The 15,377-nt window shown below is 46.6% G+C and overlaps 2 protein-coding genes and 1 long non-coding RNA gene across 4 annotated transcripts in view; 1 reads left to right on the top strand and 2 right to left on the bottom strand.

Annotated features, from left to right (window-relative positions):
- Window positions 1-60: 60 nt before the first annotated feature.
- The window catches only part of fdxr (ferredoxin reductase), a 16,031-nt gene continuing 714 nt past the window's right edge, over window positions 61-15,377 (top strand). Inside the window, exons 1-12 of one of the 2 annotated variants that reach the window (XM_060036156.1) lie at window positions 61-495; window positions 590-693; window positions 1,555-1,650; window positions 2,246-2,368; window positions 2,465-2,578; window positions 2,814-2,915; window positions 3,367-3,474; window positions 3,905-3,989; window positions 5,317-5,516; window positions 6,260-6,431; window positions 6,956-7,129; window positions 7,649-8,254. In XM_060036156.1, the coding sequence (XP_059892139.1) occupies window positions 408-495; window positions 590-693; window positions 1,555-1,650; window positions 2,246-2,368; window positions 2,465-2,578; window positions 2,814-2,915; window positions 3,367-3,474; window positions 3,905-3,989; window positions 5,317-5,516; window positions 6,260-6,431; window positions 6,956-7,129; window positions 7,649-7,779 (1,497 nt within the window). In that variant the 5' untranslated portion in view covers window positions 61-407 and the 3' untranslated portion in view covers window positions 7,780-8,254. Of the gene's footprint in view, window positions 496-589; window positions 694-1,554; window positions 1,651-2,245; window positions 2,369-2,464; window positions 2,579-2,813; window positions 2,916-3,366; window positions 3,475-3,904; window positions 3,990-5,316; window positions 5,517-6,259; window positions 6,432-6,955; window positions 7,130-7,648; window positions 8,255-14,864; window positions 15,044-15,377 lie in introns of those variants that run through there. The other variant, XR_009522769.1, reaches the window with a different exon arrangement.
- Window positions 7,926-9,099, bottom strand: LOC132446076 (uncharacterized). The gene is made up of 2 exons (XR_009522773.1): window positions 8,594-9,099; window positions 7,926-8,140 (listed from the first exon to the last, which is right to left on the bottom strand). It is a non-coding gene; the product is annotated as an uncharacterized LOC132446076 (long non-coding RNA).
- Window positions 9,332-13,268, bottom strand: LOC132446069 (uncharacterized). The gene is made up of 7 exons (XM_060036169.1): window positions 13,147-13,268; window positions 12,520-12,579; window positions 12,358-12,441; window positions 12,188-12,273; window positions 9,787-9,868; window positions 9,603-9,704; window positions 9,332-9,516 (listed from the first exon to the last, which is right to left on the bottom strand). Exons 1-7 carry the CDS (start codon window positions 13,229-13,231, stop codon window positions 9,353-9,355), a joined length of 663 nt encoding a protein of 220 aa, XP_059892152.1. The 5' UTR covers window positions 13,232-13,268; the 3' UTR covers window positions 9,332-9,352.

Below are 15,377 nucleotides of genomic sequence, written 5' to 3'. Positions count from 1 at the left end.
AGTGGAGTGGAGGAGGAGTCGATCTGAGGTGGAGGGGTGGATTTGGGGGAGGAGTCTTGGGTGGAAGGAGGTTGAGATTAACGACTGGAGACGGAACGTCATGAACGCGGAACTAGGACTTCGTTGATACACGGACGATCCTCGCCGTAACACCGCCTGTCACATTTCAATCGTGTAAACAAATGAATCAATTAAACTATATACGAAAATAGTGTGAAATAGTGCCTTTATATTTTACGTTTCCTCTGCGGGATCAGAGCTGAGAAGAGCCGGGATCAGAGCTCCCCTCCCAGTGACCCCGGCTGACAGTCGGACAGCAGGGAGCTGAAGCGATCCCAGAGAGAGAGAGAGAGTGAGAGAGGAGACAACAGCAACGGGAAAAAGTCCATGTTGTTTCCCTGAAGAAGATGAGTAGCCCTCAGGTCCTGTTGAGCAAGGCAGCAGCTCTGAATCTACTTTGGACTTCTGGAAGACGGATCAACCGGTTTAATGGCCGTAAGACACAGTTATCTTGATAGAGGTACCTTCACCTCACCAACCTTCCCATTCATATCTTCCCTAACCAGACCTTCTTGTTGGTCCTTCTCAGATGTCAGAGTGATCACCAGATCTGCATCTTCAGCCGCCCACCAGAAGGTTTGTGTTGTTGGAGGTGGTCCTGCAGGCTTCTATACAGCTCAGCACCTGCTGAAGGCAAGTACTATCCACTAAATGGATTTAACTAATAACTTACTATTTTATTAGTGCTGTGTATTATTATATTTTCTTTGTTTGCGTTTCTGTGAAGCAAAGTAAACTTGCACCCCTTACAAACTATGAGAGTGTGTCTTGTTGTACACTCTTTATAATGTAAGGACAACCCAAGACTGCTTTCTCTCTCAAACTATACGTTGCGGCATCAGGTGCTGTATAAAGTGTCAGTGGCATACAGGACAATGGGTTACATATGTGCTGACATAGGACAGATGTATAAAAGCAAGCATGCCCAGGCAGATTTTACATCGCTAGTTGGCATCCTGTAGCCTTGAGACAGTGATCACATGCTCAGCCCTTACTATGCTTCACCTCACAGGACAGGCAGGATACCTGATGGAGGTTATGAGGGACTGCATGTTATGCATACACTACCATTGAAAAGTTTGGGGTCACTTGGAAATGTCCTTATTTTTTAAAGAAAGGCAATGTTTTGGAAACGGCAGATTTTTTATGGAATATCTACATAGGAGTAGCCTACAGAGGCCCATTTCCAACAACCACCATGACATTGTTTAGCTAACTGTGTTAAAAGGCTAATTGACGATTAAAAAGTCCTTGTGCGATTATGTTAGCACAGCTGAAAACTGTAGAATGAAAGTGAGTTTTCATGGAAAACATGAAATTGTCTGGATGACCCCAAACTTTTGTGGTCATGTTCTTATCTTGAATAAAGGACACTATGTTCGAGTTGATGGACACAGGTGGTGCTGAGTAGGAGATGCAGCAAAATAAGTTAAGGAAAGTGGACCGATTTAAACGTTAGCTTACTGAATACGTTTGCCCTTTGACCTCTCCCAGGCCTGCCAGGATGTGCAGGTGGACATTTACGAGCGACTTCCTGTCCCCTTCGGCCTGGTGAGGTTTGGCGTAGCGCCAGACCACCCAGAAGTCAAGGTCTGTGTCCTTGTGTACACACACACACACACACACACACACACACACACACACACACACACACACACACACACACACACACACACACACACACACACACACACACACACACACACACACACACACATCCAGTGGATACTTGGACAAAAATCCCTCCTGCATGGACTGATATAAGATTTGGTTCATTCTGTATTAAAGGTGATTGTAGTGTGTAGAATTATGTTGGACTTGGCCGAACTGTTTTATGTTTTTTCACCTTAGAGTGGAGATGCGGAAAAAGAATCATAAATGCTATCTTATTTGTAAGCACTGACTCTTACAGACTATATAAGTAGGAACCTCATCACATGACACTACTCGAAGCTGTCGCAGACAATGACATCCTTTTGGAAGTACAGGTCATCGTAACTCCTAAGTCGTTGGAACGAGAGAGGAGAGGGAGTTCAGTCGGTTGCATTCTGCGACCTCACCCCTAGATGGCACTAAATCCTACACACTGCAACTTTAAGTATCCGTATTAAAGCATCCACATTCCGTTATTTTGCCACTGCAAGGCCAGAACTTTGACGTGGTTTTGTCGTCGCTCCCCCGCCAGAACGTCATCAGCACGTTCACGCAGACGGCCCGTCATGCGCGATGCTGTTACTACGGCAACGTGAACGTGGGGACTGACGTGAGCGTGGAGGAGCTGAGGGAGGCCTACCACGCCGTCGTGCTGGTGAGGACCACTTTAATAATGATGATGACACAATGTTTGTTCTTCAATAGAAAGCCATAAGAAAACCATCACTCTACTGTGTGTGTGTGCGTGCAGAGCTATGGCGCCGAGGGGAACCGGAGCATGGGGGTGCCAGGCGAGGACCTGGAGGGCGTCTATCCTGCCAAGGACTTTGTGGGCTGGTACAACGGGTTGCCTAGCAACAGAGAGGTAACCAGCTAGTTGCTAGTTAGATCCCTTACATAAGTAAGGTGTGTAACCCTTACTACTAGCAGTCTGTTCCCTTTGACGGCGTTGTTGCTTTATGAATGCATGTATGAATATGTGCATATGAATGGGTGAATGTAAGGCACTTGTTGTCAAGCGCTTTGAGAGACTGCAGGTTAGAACAGTGCTATTTAAATACAGCCCGTATACAATCTGTGATCTTCTCTCCCTGGTCCAGTTGAACCCCGGCCTGGACTGCGAGACGGCGGTGATCCTGGGCCAGGGTAACGTGGCGTTGGACGTGGCCAGAATACTGCTTTCCCCCATCGACGAGCTGAAGGTAGGAGCCCCCTATCCCCATCCTCTCCCCTCTAGAGCCAGATTACTGCTGTCCCCCATCGACGAGCTGTAGGTGGGAGCCCCTATCCCCTCTAAAGCCGGGCAAGATACAGAATCTATTCTTGATTCAGTTAAAACTCAATGAAAGCAGGAGACGTAGTCATTTATATAAAAATAGTTTGCTGTGGATGTGTGTGTGGACGATGACTGGTTCTTGGCACTTGCCTAACCTGCTCTTACTTTTCCTTAGTGAGTGGGTGGGTATTGGTGCTGTTTTTAAGATTCTAGAGTCTCAAAGATCCATCAACACACCCTGCACCTCTGATTGACGGGTTAGATGGATTTCCAGAACCAATAAGGGAAGAGATGCTCTGATTGGTCCAAACTGATCCGGGACTATTAGCCATCTTATCTCCAGCCCCTTTACCGTTGTCGTGTCGTGTGCCCTGCAGAAGACGGACATCACCCAGAGGTCCCTGGACGCCCTGGCCCAGAGCCAGGTCCGCAGGGTGCTAATTGTGGGCCGGAGGGGACCCCTGCAGATAGCCGGCACTATCAAGGTGCCCCCACACATCTCCCTAAACCTGCACTAGGTCACTCGTCACTGCAAGGACAAGTATAAACAACCTGTGTCAAACGTAATTAAGTGAAATTCTAATCATTTACATTCAGGGAGTTTAGCAGAAGCTGTTATCCAAAGCGATTTACAATAAGCACATTTGTCAGAAGAAAGAGAAACACCAATTTATCACTGTCATTACAGTGGATATTCATAGAACCCAGTGCCAAGCACTAACAATCGCTAGGTTAACCCATTCCCTGTATACAACAGAGATAGCTAGGATAAGATGCTACACAATGCTAAGTCGTTTTTTACGTGTGCTTTTCCAACAAACACAAATCGAACACAAACACTTGATAGTGTTCATGTCTGATCTTGGTGCTCAAACCTTGTACTGTTACTTGATTGTGTTCTTTTAAAATTCTTAGGAGCTGAGGGAGATGGTGAACCTGCCAGACACCAAACCTGAGCTGGTCGCCTCAGAGTTTGAGGGCTTGGCCGAGGCTCTTAAAGGTACAGGCCGTTCCTCTCTAACCCCTCCACTAATTTCTCTCATAACATCTCATAATTTATCTCCTATTCTGCTACCCCATTGGCCTGCTTTCTTATTAAACCAACACTATTCGTTAAACTACACCCCAAGTGTTTAATAAATACTGCCCATCCCATTTTTTGAAGAAAAGCTCTGGACATTACAACGGTATTCATACTGTTGCTGATTTAGTCTCAGTGGGTGGACTTGGTAGTTTGGTTTGTCTAACATTCGCTGATCCTAGGAGTGCAGCATGGAGTGTCCAGCCGAGGCGGGCGGCTAGGGATGTCTGAATGGGCGTGTGTAGGTCCTGTTTAAATGCAGGGCTCTTCAAGCACATTTCACAGGTGAATGTCCACATGCGAGATTCCCCGGGACAAGGCCGTTGGTGCGACCTTCTGATCTTGACCCGGTGGATGAAGGACTGGAAACGGGCCAGAGTGTTTGTGTACCAGAGGCCTTGGAGCCTTGAGCCTGTCAAAGTTCTTAATTAACTGGGAGAAGCTAGAGATCCTCCTCCCCTAATCCTAATCTCCTCTTGGACCATTTGTAAGGGACCAGTCAATGGGATTAGAACACACCACTATAGTATACCACTATAGTATGATTTCAATTTAACAAGCTTTTTTAACCATAGGGCTTGGGCTGTGGGGGACTAAAGTTGGATTTATGTTAAAAAGAATAATCTCCTTTCTAAGAATAGCTGAGCTCTATTACACACCATAGTATCCATTGGTGATCTACCAGCGGCTCTTGAAGTGACGCGACCCATTCGTACTTTGGCTGCCTTCATTGAAATTAAGGGAGCAAAGTAAAAGCTAACAAATGATTGGCAAATCATTTTCTGCAGAAGAAACAACAAGTCGGCAGCCGCTGCCTCAAATGAAATAGATTATTAAATGGACGTCAGGTGGTTGTAAGGGAACGAGTCACGTCACGTCACGTCACTGTAAATCAAATTGAACACTCCTGGTATGTACATCATCTGCACATCACTGAGTACGGATACGTCTGCAGAGCTCTCAAGGCTCACGCATTGGGCGTGAGGCACACGCACTTCAACCCGTTCACACGCTCAAACGCAGAGAAATGTCCAGGATAACGCCCACCAAGTTGCGCCGCCAGTGGAACAGGTGGGGATCAATTGGGTTTCCCGTACAGTTCAGAGCCCCGTCCCCACCCAAATCAAACCCCCACCACTGCCGTCCGTCGCCGACAAAATCTCCCCCTGAACCCTGTTCAAAACTTGAGAGCCCTGCACGGTCTGAGCTCTGCGTCGCCCCCCCCCCCCCCCCCCCCCCCTGGCAGTGATCCCGCGGCCCCGGAAGCGTCTGACGGAGCTGATGCTGAAGACGGCCGTGGACCCCCCCGCGGAGAAGGAGCGACAGAGGCGGCAGGCGGCGTCGCGCTCATGGGGGCTCCGCTTCCTCCGCAGCCCCCTGGAGGTCCTGGCCGGCCCTGACGGCGCCCGCGTGGCCGGGATCCGGTTGGCCGTGAACCGCCTGGAGGTGAGCGCACACTCGCTCCCCTTGGGCTCCTTTAAGTAGTGGTGGGGGGAAATGTATTCTGTTCAGTATCGCGATATTTTGCGCACGCAATTCTATCGATAAAGTATTGCAGTCTTTTTTTTTTTTTTTTTGTACTGTGGGACTAAGACAAACTTAAGAACCCATCCCACAAGGTACCATTTAGAGTTAGCGGCCCCTGAGGAGGTGTAACGACCCAAAGTTGTTGTCATACCCCCAAATGAACGCGCCCTGGATCAAACAAAAATAATAGTTTCCTACAAATTCAGAAAGAGCTAAGAATGTCACTGAGGCGATAGCCCAGCAGCGAATCGCAATACATGCTGTATCGCAATATGTTAAGAATAAATAATATTGATTTGTGGCTCAAATATCACTATCGAATTGTCACATTTTTGCCCCCCCTATCCTTAACCTCCGACACCTTTAGTTCCTGTACAGCGAACCATTTCACCGAACTCATCAGGATGTGTTTCTGAATCCAGTGACTCCACACACAGCTTTTAGAATCTCAATGAAAGGGACATTATTATTATTAACATTATTATACAAGTGTGAATATTCATATTCTTCTCCACCCCCATGTCAGGTAACGACTGCTAGCTCAATCTCATGAGCTCTATTTGGTCCTTGAATAGTGACATGAAGTGAAGACACGGAGGATTAAAGGGTTTGTTTGAGACAGTGGCTATGGAGGGGGTGTTTATACGTATGTGTGTGATCAGGGTACGGGGGACGGCTCCGTGGCCGTGCCCACGGGCGAGGTGGAGACCGTGGACTGCGGTCTGGTCATCACCAGCATCGGCTACAAGAGCCTCCCCATCGACCCCGCCGTGCCCTTTGACCCCCGCAAGGCCATCGTCCCAAACAGCCTGGGCCGGGTCCAACAGGCTCCAGGTACTCATGGGGGGGGGGGGGATCTGCAGATACATGCTTATACCTACGTGTTGCAGCCACTACATGGGGAGGTGACCTGCAGAGACATGCATGTATCTACAGGTCTGTTGTAGTTCAGAAATGTTGGTCCATGCATCGTACAAACTAGTTTGTTTAAGGAGGCCGCTCCTTACATTCACACCCTTAAGCTTTGGGCAGCCCTCCCCATTGCTTGAGGAGGAAACACACAGTACAGAGTTCTGAAAAGGCTCCCAGGACACACCTTTTTAGCATAGCTTTGGGTAACATTAGATCGTTACCCTCTCTTGCAGATGTTATCAGGCTGCTGTCTTGTTATTATGTCAAAACATTTGCTTTTAAATCTATGCCTTCATGTATTTAGATACATTTGTGTATTGTATTTGATCCTTTATGTATTTTTTCTTTTTTCGCTTTGTTGTGGAGCACATGGCTTTCCCCCCATGTCTGACATCTCCTATATAAATTCAATTTTGGTTTGATATGTTTAGTTACTGTCCCCCCAGGTCTGTATTGCAGTGGCTGGCTAAAGACTGGCCCCATCGGGGTCATCGCCACCACCATGAACAACAGCTTCGACACAGCACACAGCGTCGTGGAGGACCTCACCTCTGGCTGCCTGGACGTGACCTCTGCCAAGCCTGGATCCACGGGGATCGCCCCCCTGCTGGACAAGAGAGGTACTGCTCTCCGTCTAGTATCTGGTGTAATGCAGGGGTGAGAGTTTCCTCAGTGGCTAAATAAATAATCCTATTTCACTCTTTAATCATTGAAGTTAACAATGGGGTTTGTCGTTTTAACATAGAAACATAATAAGCGGCTATCAGGTGTTCCTCATGCCATTAATGAGTCCAGTCATTTGCTGATCCCTAATTAACTTGATGAGCTGCACCTGTTTTCGCCCTTACTATTGCATGGCTGTCGTAAAGCTCTGCTTTGTCATTAGGAATCGTTTGGCTCATTTCTTTGATTGTTGGGTTCGGGAACATTTGATCAGAAAGGTTTTATGGAATATCCAAGTTGAATTGATTACTTGTATTATGGCAGTGTCTCACACACTCGAACATCTCGGTGCCTCAGTCTTCACACCAATAATGTGTCGCTTGGTTATTCTGGAAGTGTTGGTCAACACGCATCAAGATGGCGGGCTTGAACCTCCAGGTCAAATGATCTAATCTCTCCTGTGTGATTGGTTGCAGGCGTGAAGCCGGTGTCCTTCTCGGACTGGGAGAAGATCAACCAGGAGGAGAGGAGGAGGGGCGCGGCCCAGGGGAAACCCCGGGAGAAGCTTCTGGACGTAGAGGAGATGCTGAAGACCGCCCGGACCTGAACCCCAAAGTTACCTTCTATTTCTGAAGACTCTTTCATAACGTGGAGAACCATCGCAATGGAGATGCAACACACAGTTTACCACAAGAATAAGATGGCATGAAACCATGGACTGTGTTGCAATGCAGACCAAAATAAGACAGTCAATACAAATAAAACAATTTATTATATTAACATGTCGTCCAGCGGTAGCTCCAGATGTGTGTGTCTGTGGGGCTCAGTAGATGCCGTAGGTGTGCTCCTTGCCCTCACGGTAGCGGTCCAGGTAGCGGAGCGGCTGCCTGTGGGGGAACTTGACCTGCGGCGGGTGGTACACGGGGGGGGGGGGGGTCGCACAAACTCAAACACCGGCTCCTTCATGTCTGCAGGAAGAAGAACACCAGTGGACAGTTTAATGTTAATGGATATATGCTCCCCACCTCACAATTGAACCTGTCGATTCTTTGTTTAAATAATAAAATCCAATTTAAATGTAATGTTTTTTCATGTTTAACAGGATTTATTCACATGAAGGTACTCTGACCAAACCATACAGCTATACACTCAAATGGAAGATTGTTAAACAAAAAATGACCATACTAGGATCCTTCAAAAAAATAAATGGCCCGTAGAGGACATGCAAAAGAATATGGTTTGAAATGTGCTCTAAAACCCATTCCTTCATGTAAACACTAACTTAAAAGGTGACATACCACCAGGGGTGAGTTTGAGTCATTTTTTCCTTTGCAAAATCCTCCGTTCCCCATGTACACAAACAGGAGAAAGAAAAGCCAACATGCCAGGCGCTCCAACGTCCCGTTTCCAGAGGTGCTTACCAAGCATGTTGTGGAAGGTGTTGGTGACCGACTCGTCCCACTGGCTCTGGAAGAAGCCCAGACCGGCTGGGGTCATGGAGTCCTGGTGCTTCCTGTAGAAGTCCACCGTCTTGAAGGTAGGCCTATTCAAACATTATGGAAATGATCACTAGAGAAAGAAACATGCCTTTACCGTCGCTTGGTCGCGGATTTGTCATGGAGAGAAAATTCGAGATTAAAATTTGGTTTTACTCCCAAGTGCAGGCTTCAAACCAAGGAGAGTTTAGCCTTGGCAGGAGCTAGAATGATTCCATTTCATTACAGGGAAATCTTCAATTTAAGCATACACTAGTACAAGTATCACACTTGTCAAGTAGTTCCCCCCACACAAATGCCATTACTGAAGATCACAGCGCTGCATTTATCCAATCCACTTTACATATCACAATTTAAAAGTGCTGTACAACAAGATAACACTAAAAACACCACAGAAGCACAAGACGAGGCTCAATAGCATAAAAGATACCTAAATAGAATCCAATAAAATCCATTGCCCACATAACACATCAACACGCTACCTGGAGTTAAAAGCCAGAGTAAAGGCGAGTTTTAAGATGGGACTTAAGAGACAGTGAAGGGGCTTGTCCCAAGTCACAACTCCCAGGTTCTGCTTACACAACCAAATGGGAAATAACTGCATCAAGTACAGATTGCTTGGTCCCGATTTACAAACCACCCCTCAAATAAAAACATTGTACAGTATAAATTAAGTTTTTATTATCAAGGCATACATTCATTATAGTCAGTTTCTTGTCCATTATGCTGTTGTCCAGTTAAAACATTATTCAGAGCGGCTAAATCGTAGGCATCCAAAGCAGCCCCGACTGCTTTGGGGTCAGTTCCTGATGATGCCTTGGCGTTCACCTGATCCGACTCTCGGCTTACTGTTGGGTTTAAAGAAGCAAGAACATCCGTCCATGAAACAGAATTTCCATATCAATAATAGTCAAAGCAACTTGAACCATCTCACCTTCTTTAACATCCTTGTAATTTGATATCGCCTTAAGCAATTGTAGTCCAACGGCCTTATAGTGTTTCCTGCAACCTTTGCTTAGCGATGTTTGTGAAACATCTGAAACAAAGATTGTTAGCAACTAAAATAGTGCACAAAATATTATGCATATCTCATTATGAATGGCTTCCATTTCCCTCACTTTGATTGTGATGAATGGGCATCATGGAGTTGTTGCTTTGACTGGAAGCAAGCTTCTCAGAGATGTCAGAGGCTTGAGTCACGTTGATAGAGGCCAAGGGGTCAGAGGCTTGAGTCACGTTGATAGAGGCCAAGGGGTCAGAGGCTTGAGTCACGTTGATAGAGGCCAAAGGGTCAGAGGCTTGAGTCACGTTGATAGAGGCCAAAGGGTCAGAGGCTTGAGTCACGTTGATAGAGGCCAAAGGGTCAGAGGCTTGAGTCACGTTCTTAGAGGCCAAAGGGTCAGAGGCTTGAGTCCTGTTCTTAGAGGCCAAAGGGTCAGAGGCTTGAGTCCTGTTCTTAGAGGCCAAAGGGTCAGAGGCTTGAGTCCTGTTCTTAGAGGCCAAAGGGTCAGAGGCTTGAGTCCTGTTCTTAGAGGCCAAAGGGTCAGAGGCTTGAGTCCTGTTCTTAGAGGCCAAAGGGTCAGAGGCTTGAGTCCTGTTCTTAGAGGCCAAAGGGTCAGAGGCTTGAGTCCTGTTCTTAGAGGCCAAAGGGTCAGAGGCTTGAGTCCTGTTCTTAGAGGCCAAAGGGTCAGAGGCTTGAGTCCTGTTCTTAGAGGCCAAAGGGTCAGAGGCTTGAGTCCTGTTCTTAGAGGCCAAAGGGTCAGAGGCTTGAGTCCTGTTCTTAGAGGCCAAAGGGTCAGAGGCTTGAGTCCTGTTCTTAGAGGCCAAAGGGTCAGAGGCTTGAGTCCTGTTCTTAGAGGCCAAAGGGTCAGAGGCTTGAGTCCTGTTCTTAGAGGCCAAAGGGTCAGAGGCTTGAGTCCTGTTCTTAGAGGCCAAAGGGTCAGAGGCTTGAGTCCTGTTCTTAGAGGCCAAAGGGTCAGAGGCTTGAGTCCTGTTCTTAGAGGCCAAAGGGTCAGAGGCTTGAGTCCTGTTCTTAGAGGCCAAAGGGTCAGAGGCTTGAGTCCTGTTCTTAGAGGCCAAAGGGTCAGAGGCTTGAGTCCTGTTCTTAGAGGCCAAAGGGTCAGAGGCTTGAGTCCTGTTCTTAGAGGCCAAAGGGTCAGAGGCTTGAGTCCTGTTCTTAGAGGCCAAAGGGTCAGAGGCTTGAGTCCTGTTCTTAGAGGCCAAAGGGTCAGAGGCTTGAGTCCTGTTCTTAGAGGCCAAAGGGTCAGAGGCTTGAGTCCTGTTCTTAGAGGCCAAAGGGTCAGAGGCTTGAGTCCTGTTCTTAGAGGCCAAAGGGTCAGAGGCTTGAGTCCTGTTCTTAGAGGCCAAAGGGTCAGAGGCTTGAGTCCTGTTCTTAGAGGCCAAAGGGTCAGAGGCTTGAGTCCTGTTCTTAGAGGCCAAAGGGTCAGAGGCTTGAGTCCTGTTCTTAGAGGCCAAAGGGTCAGAGGCTTGAGTCCTGTTCTTAGAGGCCAAAGGGTCAGAGGCTTGAGTCCTGTTCTTAGAGGCCAAAGGGTCAGAGGCTTGAGTCCTGTTCTTAGAGGCCAAAGGGTCAGAGGCTTGAGTCCTGTTCTTAGAGGCCAAAGGGTCAGAGGCTTGAGTCCTGTTCTTAGAGGCCAAAGGGTCAGAGGCTTGAGTCCTGTTCTTAGAGGCCAAAGGGTCAGAGGCTTGAGTCCTGTTCTTAGAGGCCAAAGGGTCAGAGGCTTGAGTCCTGTTCTTAGAGGCCAAAGGGTCAGAGGCTTGAGTCCTGTTCTTAGAGGCCAAAGGGTCAGAGGCTTGAGTCCTGTTCTTAGAGGCCAAAGGGTCAGAGGCTTGAGTCCTGTTCTTAGAGGCCAAAGGGTCAGAGGCTTGAGTCCTGTTCTTAGAGGCCAAAGGGTCAGAGGCTTGAGTCCTGTTCTTAGAGGCCAAAGGGTCAGAGGCTTGAGTCCTGTTCTTAGAGGCCAAAGGGTCAGAGGCTTGAGTCCTGTTCTTAGAGGCCAAAGGGTCAGAGGCTTGAGTCCTGTTCTTAGAGGCCAAAGGGTCAGAGGCTTGAGTCCTGTTCTTAGAGGCCAAAGGGTCAGAGGCTTGAGTCCTGTTCTTAGAGGCCAAAGGGTCAGAGGCTTGAGTCCTGTTCTTAGAGGCCAAAGGGTCAGAGGCTTGAGTCCTGTTCTTAGAGGCCAAAGGGTCAGAGGCTTGAGTCCTGTTCTTAGAGGCCAAAGGGTCAGAGGCTTGAGTCCTGTTCTTAGAGGCCAAAGGGTCAGAGGCTTGAGTCCTGTTCTTAGAGGCCAAAGGGTCAGAGGCTTGAGTCCTGTTCTTAGAGGCCAAAGGGTCAGAGGCTTGAGTCCTGTTCTTAGAGGCCAAAGGGTCAGAGGCTTGAGTCCTGTTCTTAGAGGCCAAAGGGTCAGAGGCTTGAGTCCTGTTCTTAGAGGCCAAAGGGTCAGAGGCTTGAGTCCTGTTGTTAGAGGCCAAAGGGTCAGAGGCTTGAGTCACGTTGTTAGAGGCCAGGGGGTCAGAGGCTTGAGTCACGTTGTTAGAGGCCAGGGGGTCTGTGGTCACGTGGTCATAGGCTTTTGCAGCAGACTTGAGGTATTCTGTTCAGTTGATACAGAAAATAGAGTTACAACATTTAATTTAATGCTAAAGTTACAGCTACAGACATCCTGGAGTGAGCATACCTTCTATAATATAGTGGTCTTGATACAGGGCCTCAATTAGTTGTTGCATTTTAATGACATCAGCTAGGTCATTTTGTGGAACATCTGAAAATCAAACCATCAAGTCAACTTCTCTGACTGAAGGAGACAGTCAAATATATACATTGCCTTTTCATCCCTTACTTCCCAGGCCGATCTCATCTCCGGATCTCCCGTTGGTCCCTCCAAATGAGGAGCAAGAGACTAAAAACAATTACAGGGCAACATTTAGCACATAGCGGCGTTTAGCATGTGGGGACATTTTGTGTATAGAATATAGCATAATTTAGCATGGAGGAAGATTTGGCATACAGCATCATTTAACATTTAGCACCATTAAGGATAATGTACCATTTAACACTAGCATCATAGCATAAAGCATCACTTAGCGTATAGCACCATAGACTATAGCAAGGTTAGCATTTAGCAACATTCGGCATACAGCACCATTTAGCATACACTACTTTAACATATTGCAACCTTTAGCATATAGCACCATTTAGTGTATAGCCACCTCAAGCACACTGCACTTTAATATATAGCCCCATTTAGCATATAGCCCCATTTAGCACCATTCAGCATATAGCATTATTTAGCTTACAGCGACCATTGAGATTTCACAAATGGACCTCGCATTTAGCACAACTGCTCACCGCCAATGAAAGTAAAAAAAATACTAAATTTAAGCTCAATCACAGACCTGAAGACAAATTGATACTAAGCTTAAAGTTTCCTCAAGTAAATAAAACAGTCCCCTACAATGTACTTTACCTTCGGTCATCCAAATTGCTACGACGAAAGCAGCTCCTACACAAAACCTGCCCATGGCCATTGCATTTGCTGTACCTTCAGACATGCAGCACTGATTTCTTGCAGGCTCTTTATTGCTTGTCTATCTGGTACAAGACAGGTTGCCAATTTCCAATCAGCTGTAATGACCTGCTGTGGTCACCTGACTTGTAGTGTCTTTGATTCAATATGTTGGATATTTCTGCCTCTTCCTATGTTGTCAATTTCAGTGTATTTTGTTAATGAGTACTCCTGTATATCAAGGGTTGCATACATTCTAGTTAAATTGGCACATGAGACTACTTAAAAAAGATAACCCAGTGTTTCTGTGAAGAAAATATACCATGAACAAGAATATCCTTCAGTTGACAATTGAATCCACTGCAGCCTGGTTCCTTAGGCCTGCTGCTGAGTGGGAATATCATTTAGAATATTTAGACATGGCTATTATCTAGGCTCATGAAGAGAGTGTATGGCATGCGTCTGTGTAGTTATCCCAAAATATTAAAAGCCTTCTTAGAAAGGTATGCTTCTCTGTTTGGCCTGTTGTTTCCTTCAAATCAATCACACCACCCTATTTCGTAGTAGAATCACTATTTTGTGATGAAGATACGATTTTCAAAGAAAGGGGTTGTAGCCTGACGTGATTGGTAGGCTGAGGAAACTTTGATGCAGGAAGCTTGAGTTCTTAAATCCTATAGCAAATCCATGTTCCTGTTATTTTGCCTTGCTTTTATTCATCCGGCCTTCTTATTCCGTGCATGACTCAAGAAGCCGTACACATGGTCCAATATAATGACACGCAATGTGCAATCAGCCTATCAGACCGACACAATCATTAAGCGCTGTTTGGCAATGCTTTGATGAGGTTAGCCCTCTTCCTAACTTCTGACCATTCCATCTTCCCTGGGCAGGAGTCAACGCTGGTGAGGGTTCCCAGCTTCAAGGAGATTCCAGTGGACATGACGCCCAATCTGCAGGAGCGTCGCAACGGGATCACAGAGGTCCTTTCCCGCGTATCCAAGCTGGTGACGGAAGACCTGGAGAAGGCTGTGAGCGCTGTGGTCGGCCAGGACAAACAAGGTAGGTGGAGTTCTCCTGACAACCAGAGTAGTGATCAACCGATATATCGGCCGGCCGACATTTGACTTCTTCTCAGATTTTTTATGTTTCTTTTATTTTTTTTGCCTTGATTTACAGATGGACAGTTCAATAAATGTTAATTTTTTTAATTGAGACTTGCAACATTTGTTATCATAATTTTGTCATTTTTATTGTAAATTGCCCTAAAAAATCCTAATCCGTCGATCCCTACACCAGACGCCCCATTATTCCGAAGGAGCGCTCCAGGTTAAAGGGTTGAACCACCCAATCATATGTGTTGCTGCATCAAGTGTAAACGTTTAGAGAAGCTCAACACACCTTAACACCTGTAAGTCCAGTGTGGACCCCACATGCTCCCTCACCCATCACATCCAAACACAGGACCATGCAGTTACAGCATACGTTTGGTACACACATATATAGATCCATATCTATATATAGATGTCTGTGTGTATAGAGATGGATAGGTACATATCGATGGATAGATAAATCTATGCCTTTATGTATTTATATACATTTGTGTATTGTATTTTATCCCTTTTTTTTTTTTTTCTCTTCTTTGTTGTGGAGCACCTGGGGGAGCACACACACCCCAGGTCTTTATTGCAGTGGCTGGCTGAAGACTGGCCCCATCGGGGTCATCGCCATCACCATAAACAACAGCTTCGACACAGCACACAGCGTCGTGGAGGACGTCACCTCACCTCTGGCTGCCTGGACGTGACCTCTGCCAAGCCTGGATCCACGGGGATCGCCCCCCTGCTGGACAAGAGAGGTACTGCTCTCTTAACAATGGGGTTTGTCGTTTTAACATAGAAACATAATAAGCGGCTATCAGGTGTTCCTCATGCCGTTAATGAGTCCAGTCATTTGCAGATCCCTAATTAACTTGATGAGCTGCACCTGTTTTCGCCCTTATTATTGCAGCTCTGTCTTGTCATTAGGAATCGTTTGGCTCATTTCTTCGATTGTTGGGTTCGGGAACATTTGATCAGAAAGGTTTTATGGAATATCCAAGTTGAATTGATTACATGTATTATGGCAGTGTCTCACACACTCGAACATCTCGGTGCCTCTTCACACCAATAATGTGTCGCTTGGTTATTCTG

Source organism: Gadus macrocephalus, chromosome 18 (genome assembly GCF_031168955.1).
Source record: "Gadus macrocephalus chromosome 18, ASM3116895v1".
NCBI lineage: Eukaryota > Metazoa > Chordata > Actinopteri > Gadiformes > Gadidae > Gadus > Gadus macrocephalus.
This window is presented reverse-complemented; position numbering and strand designations above follow the sequence as displayed.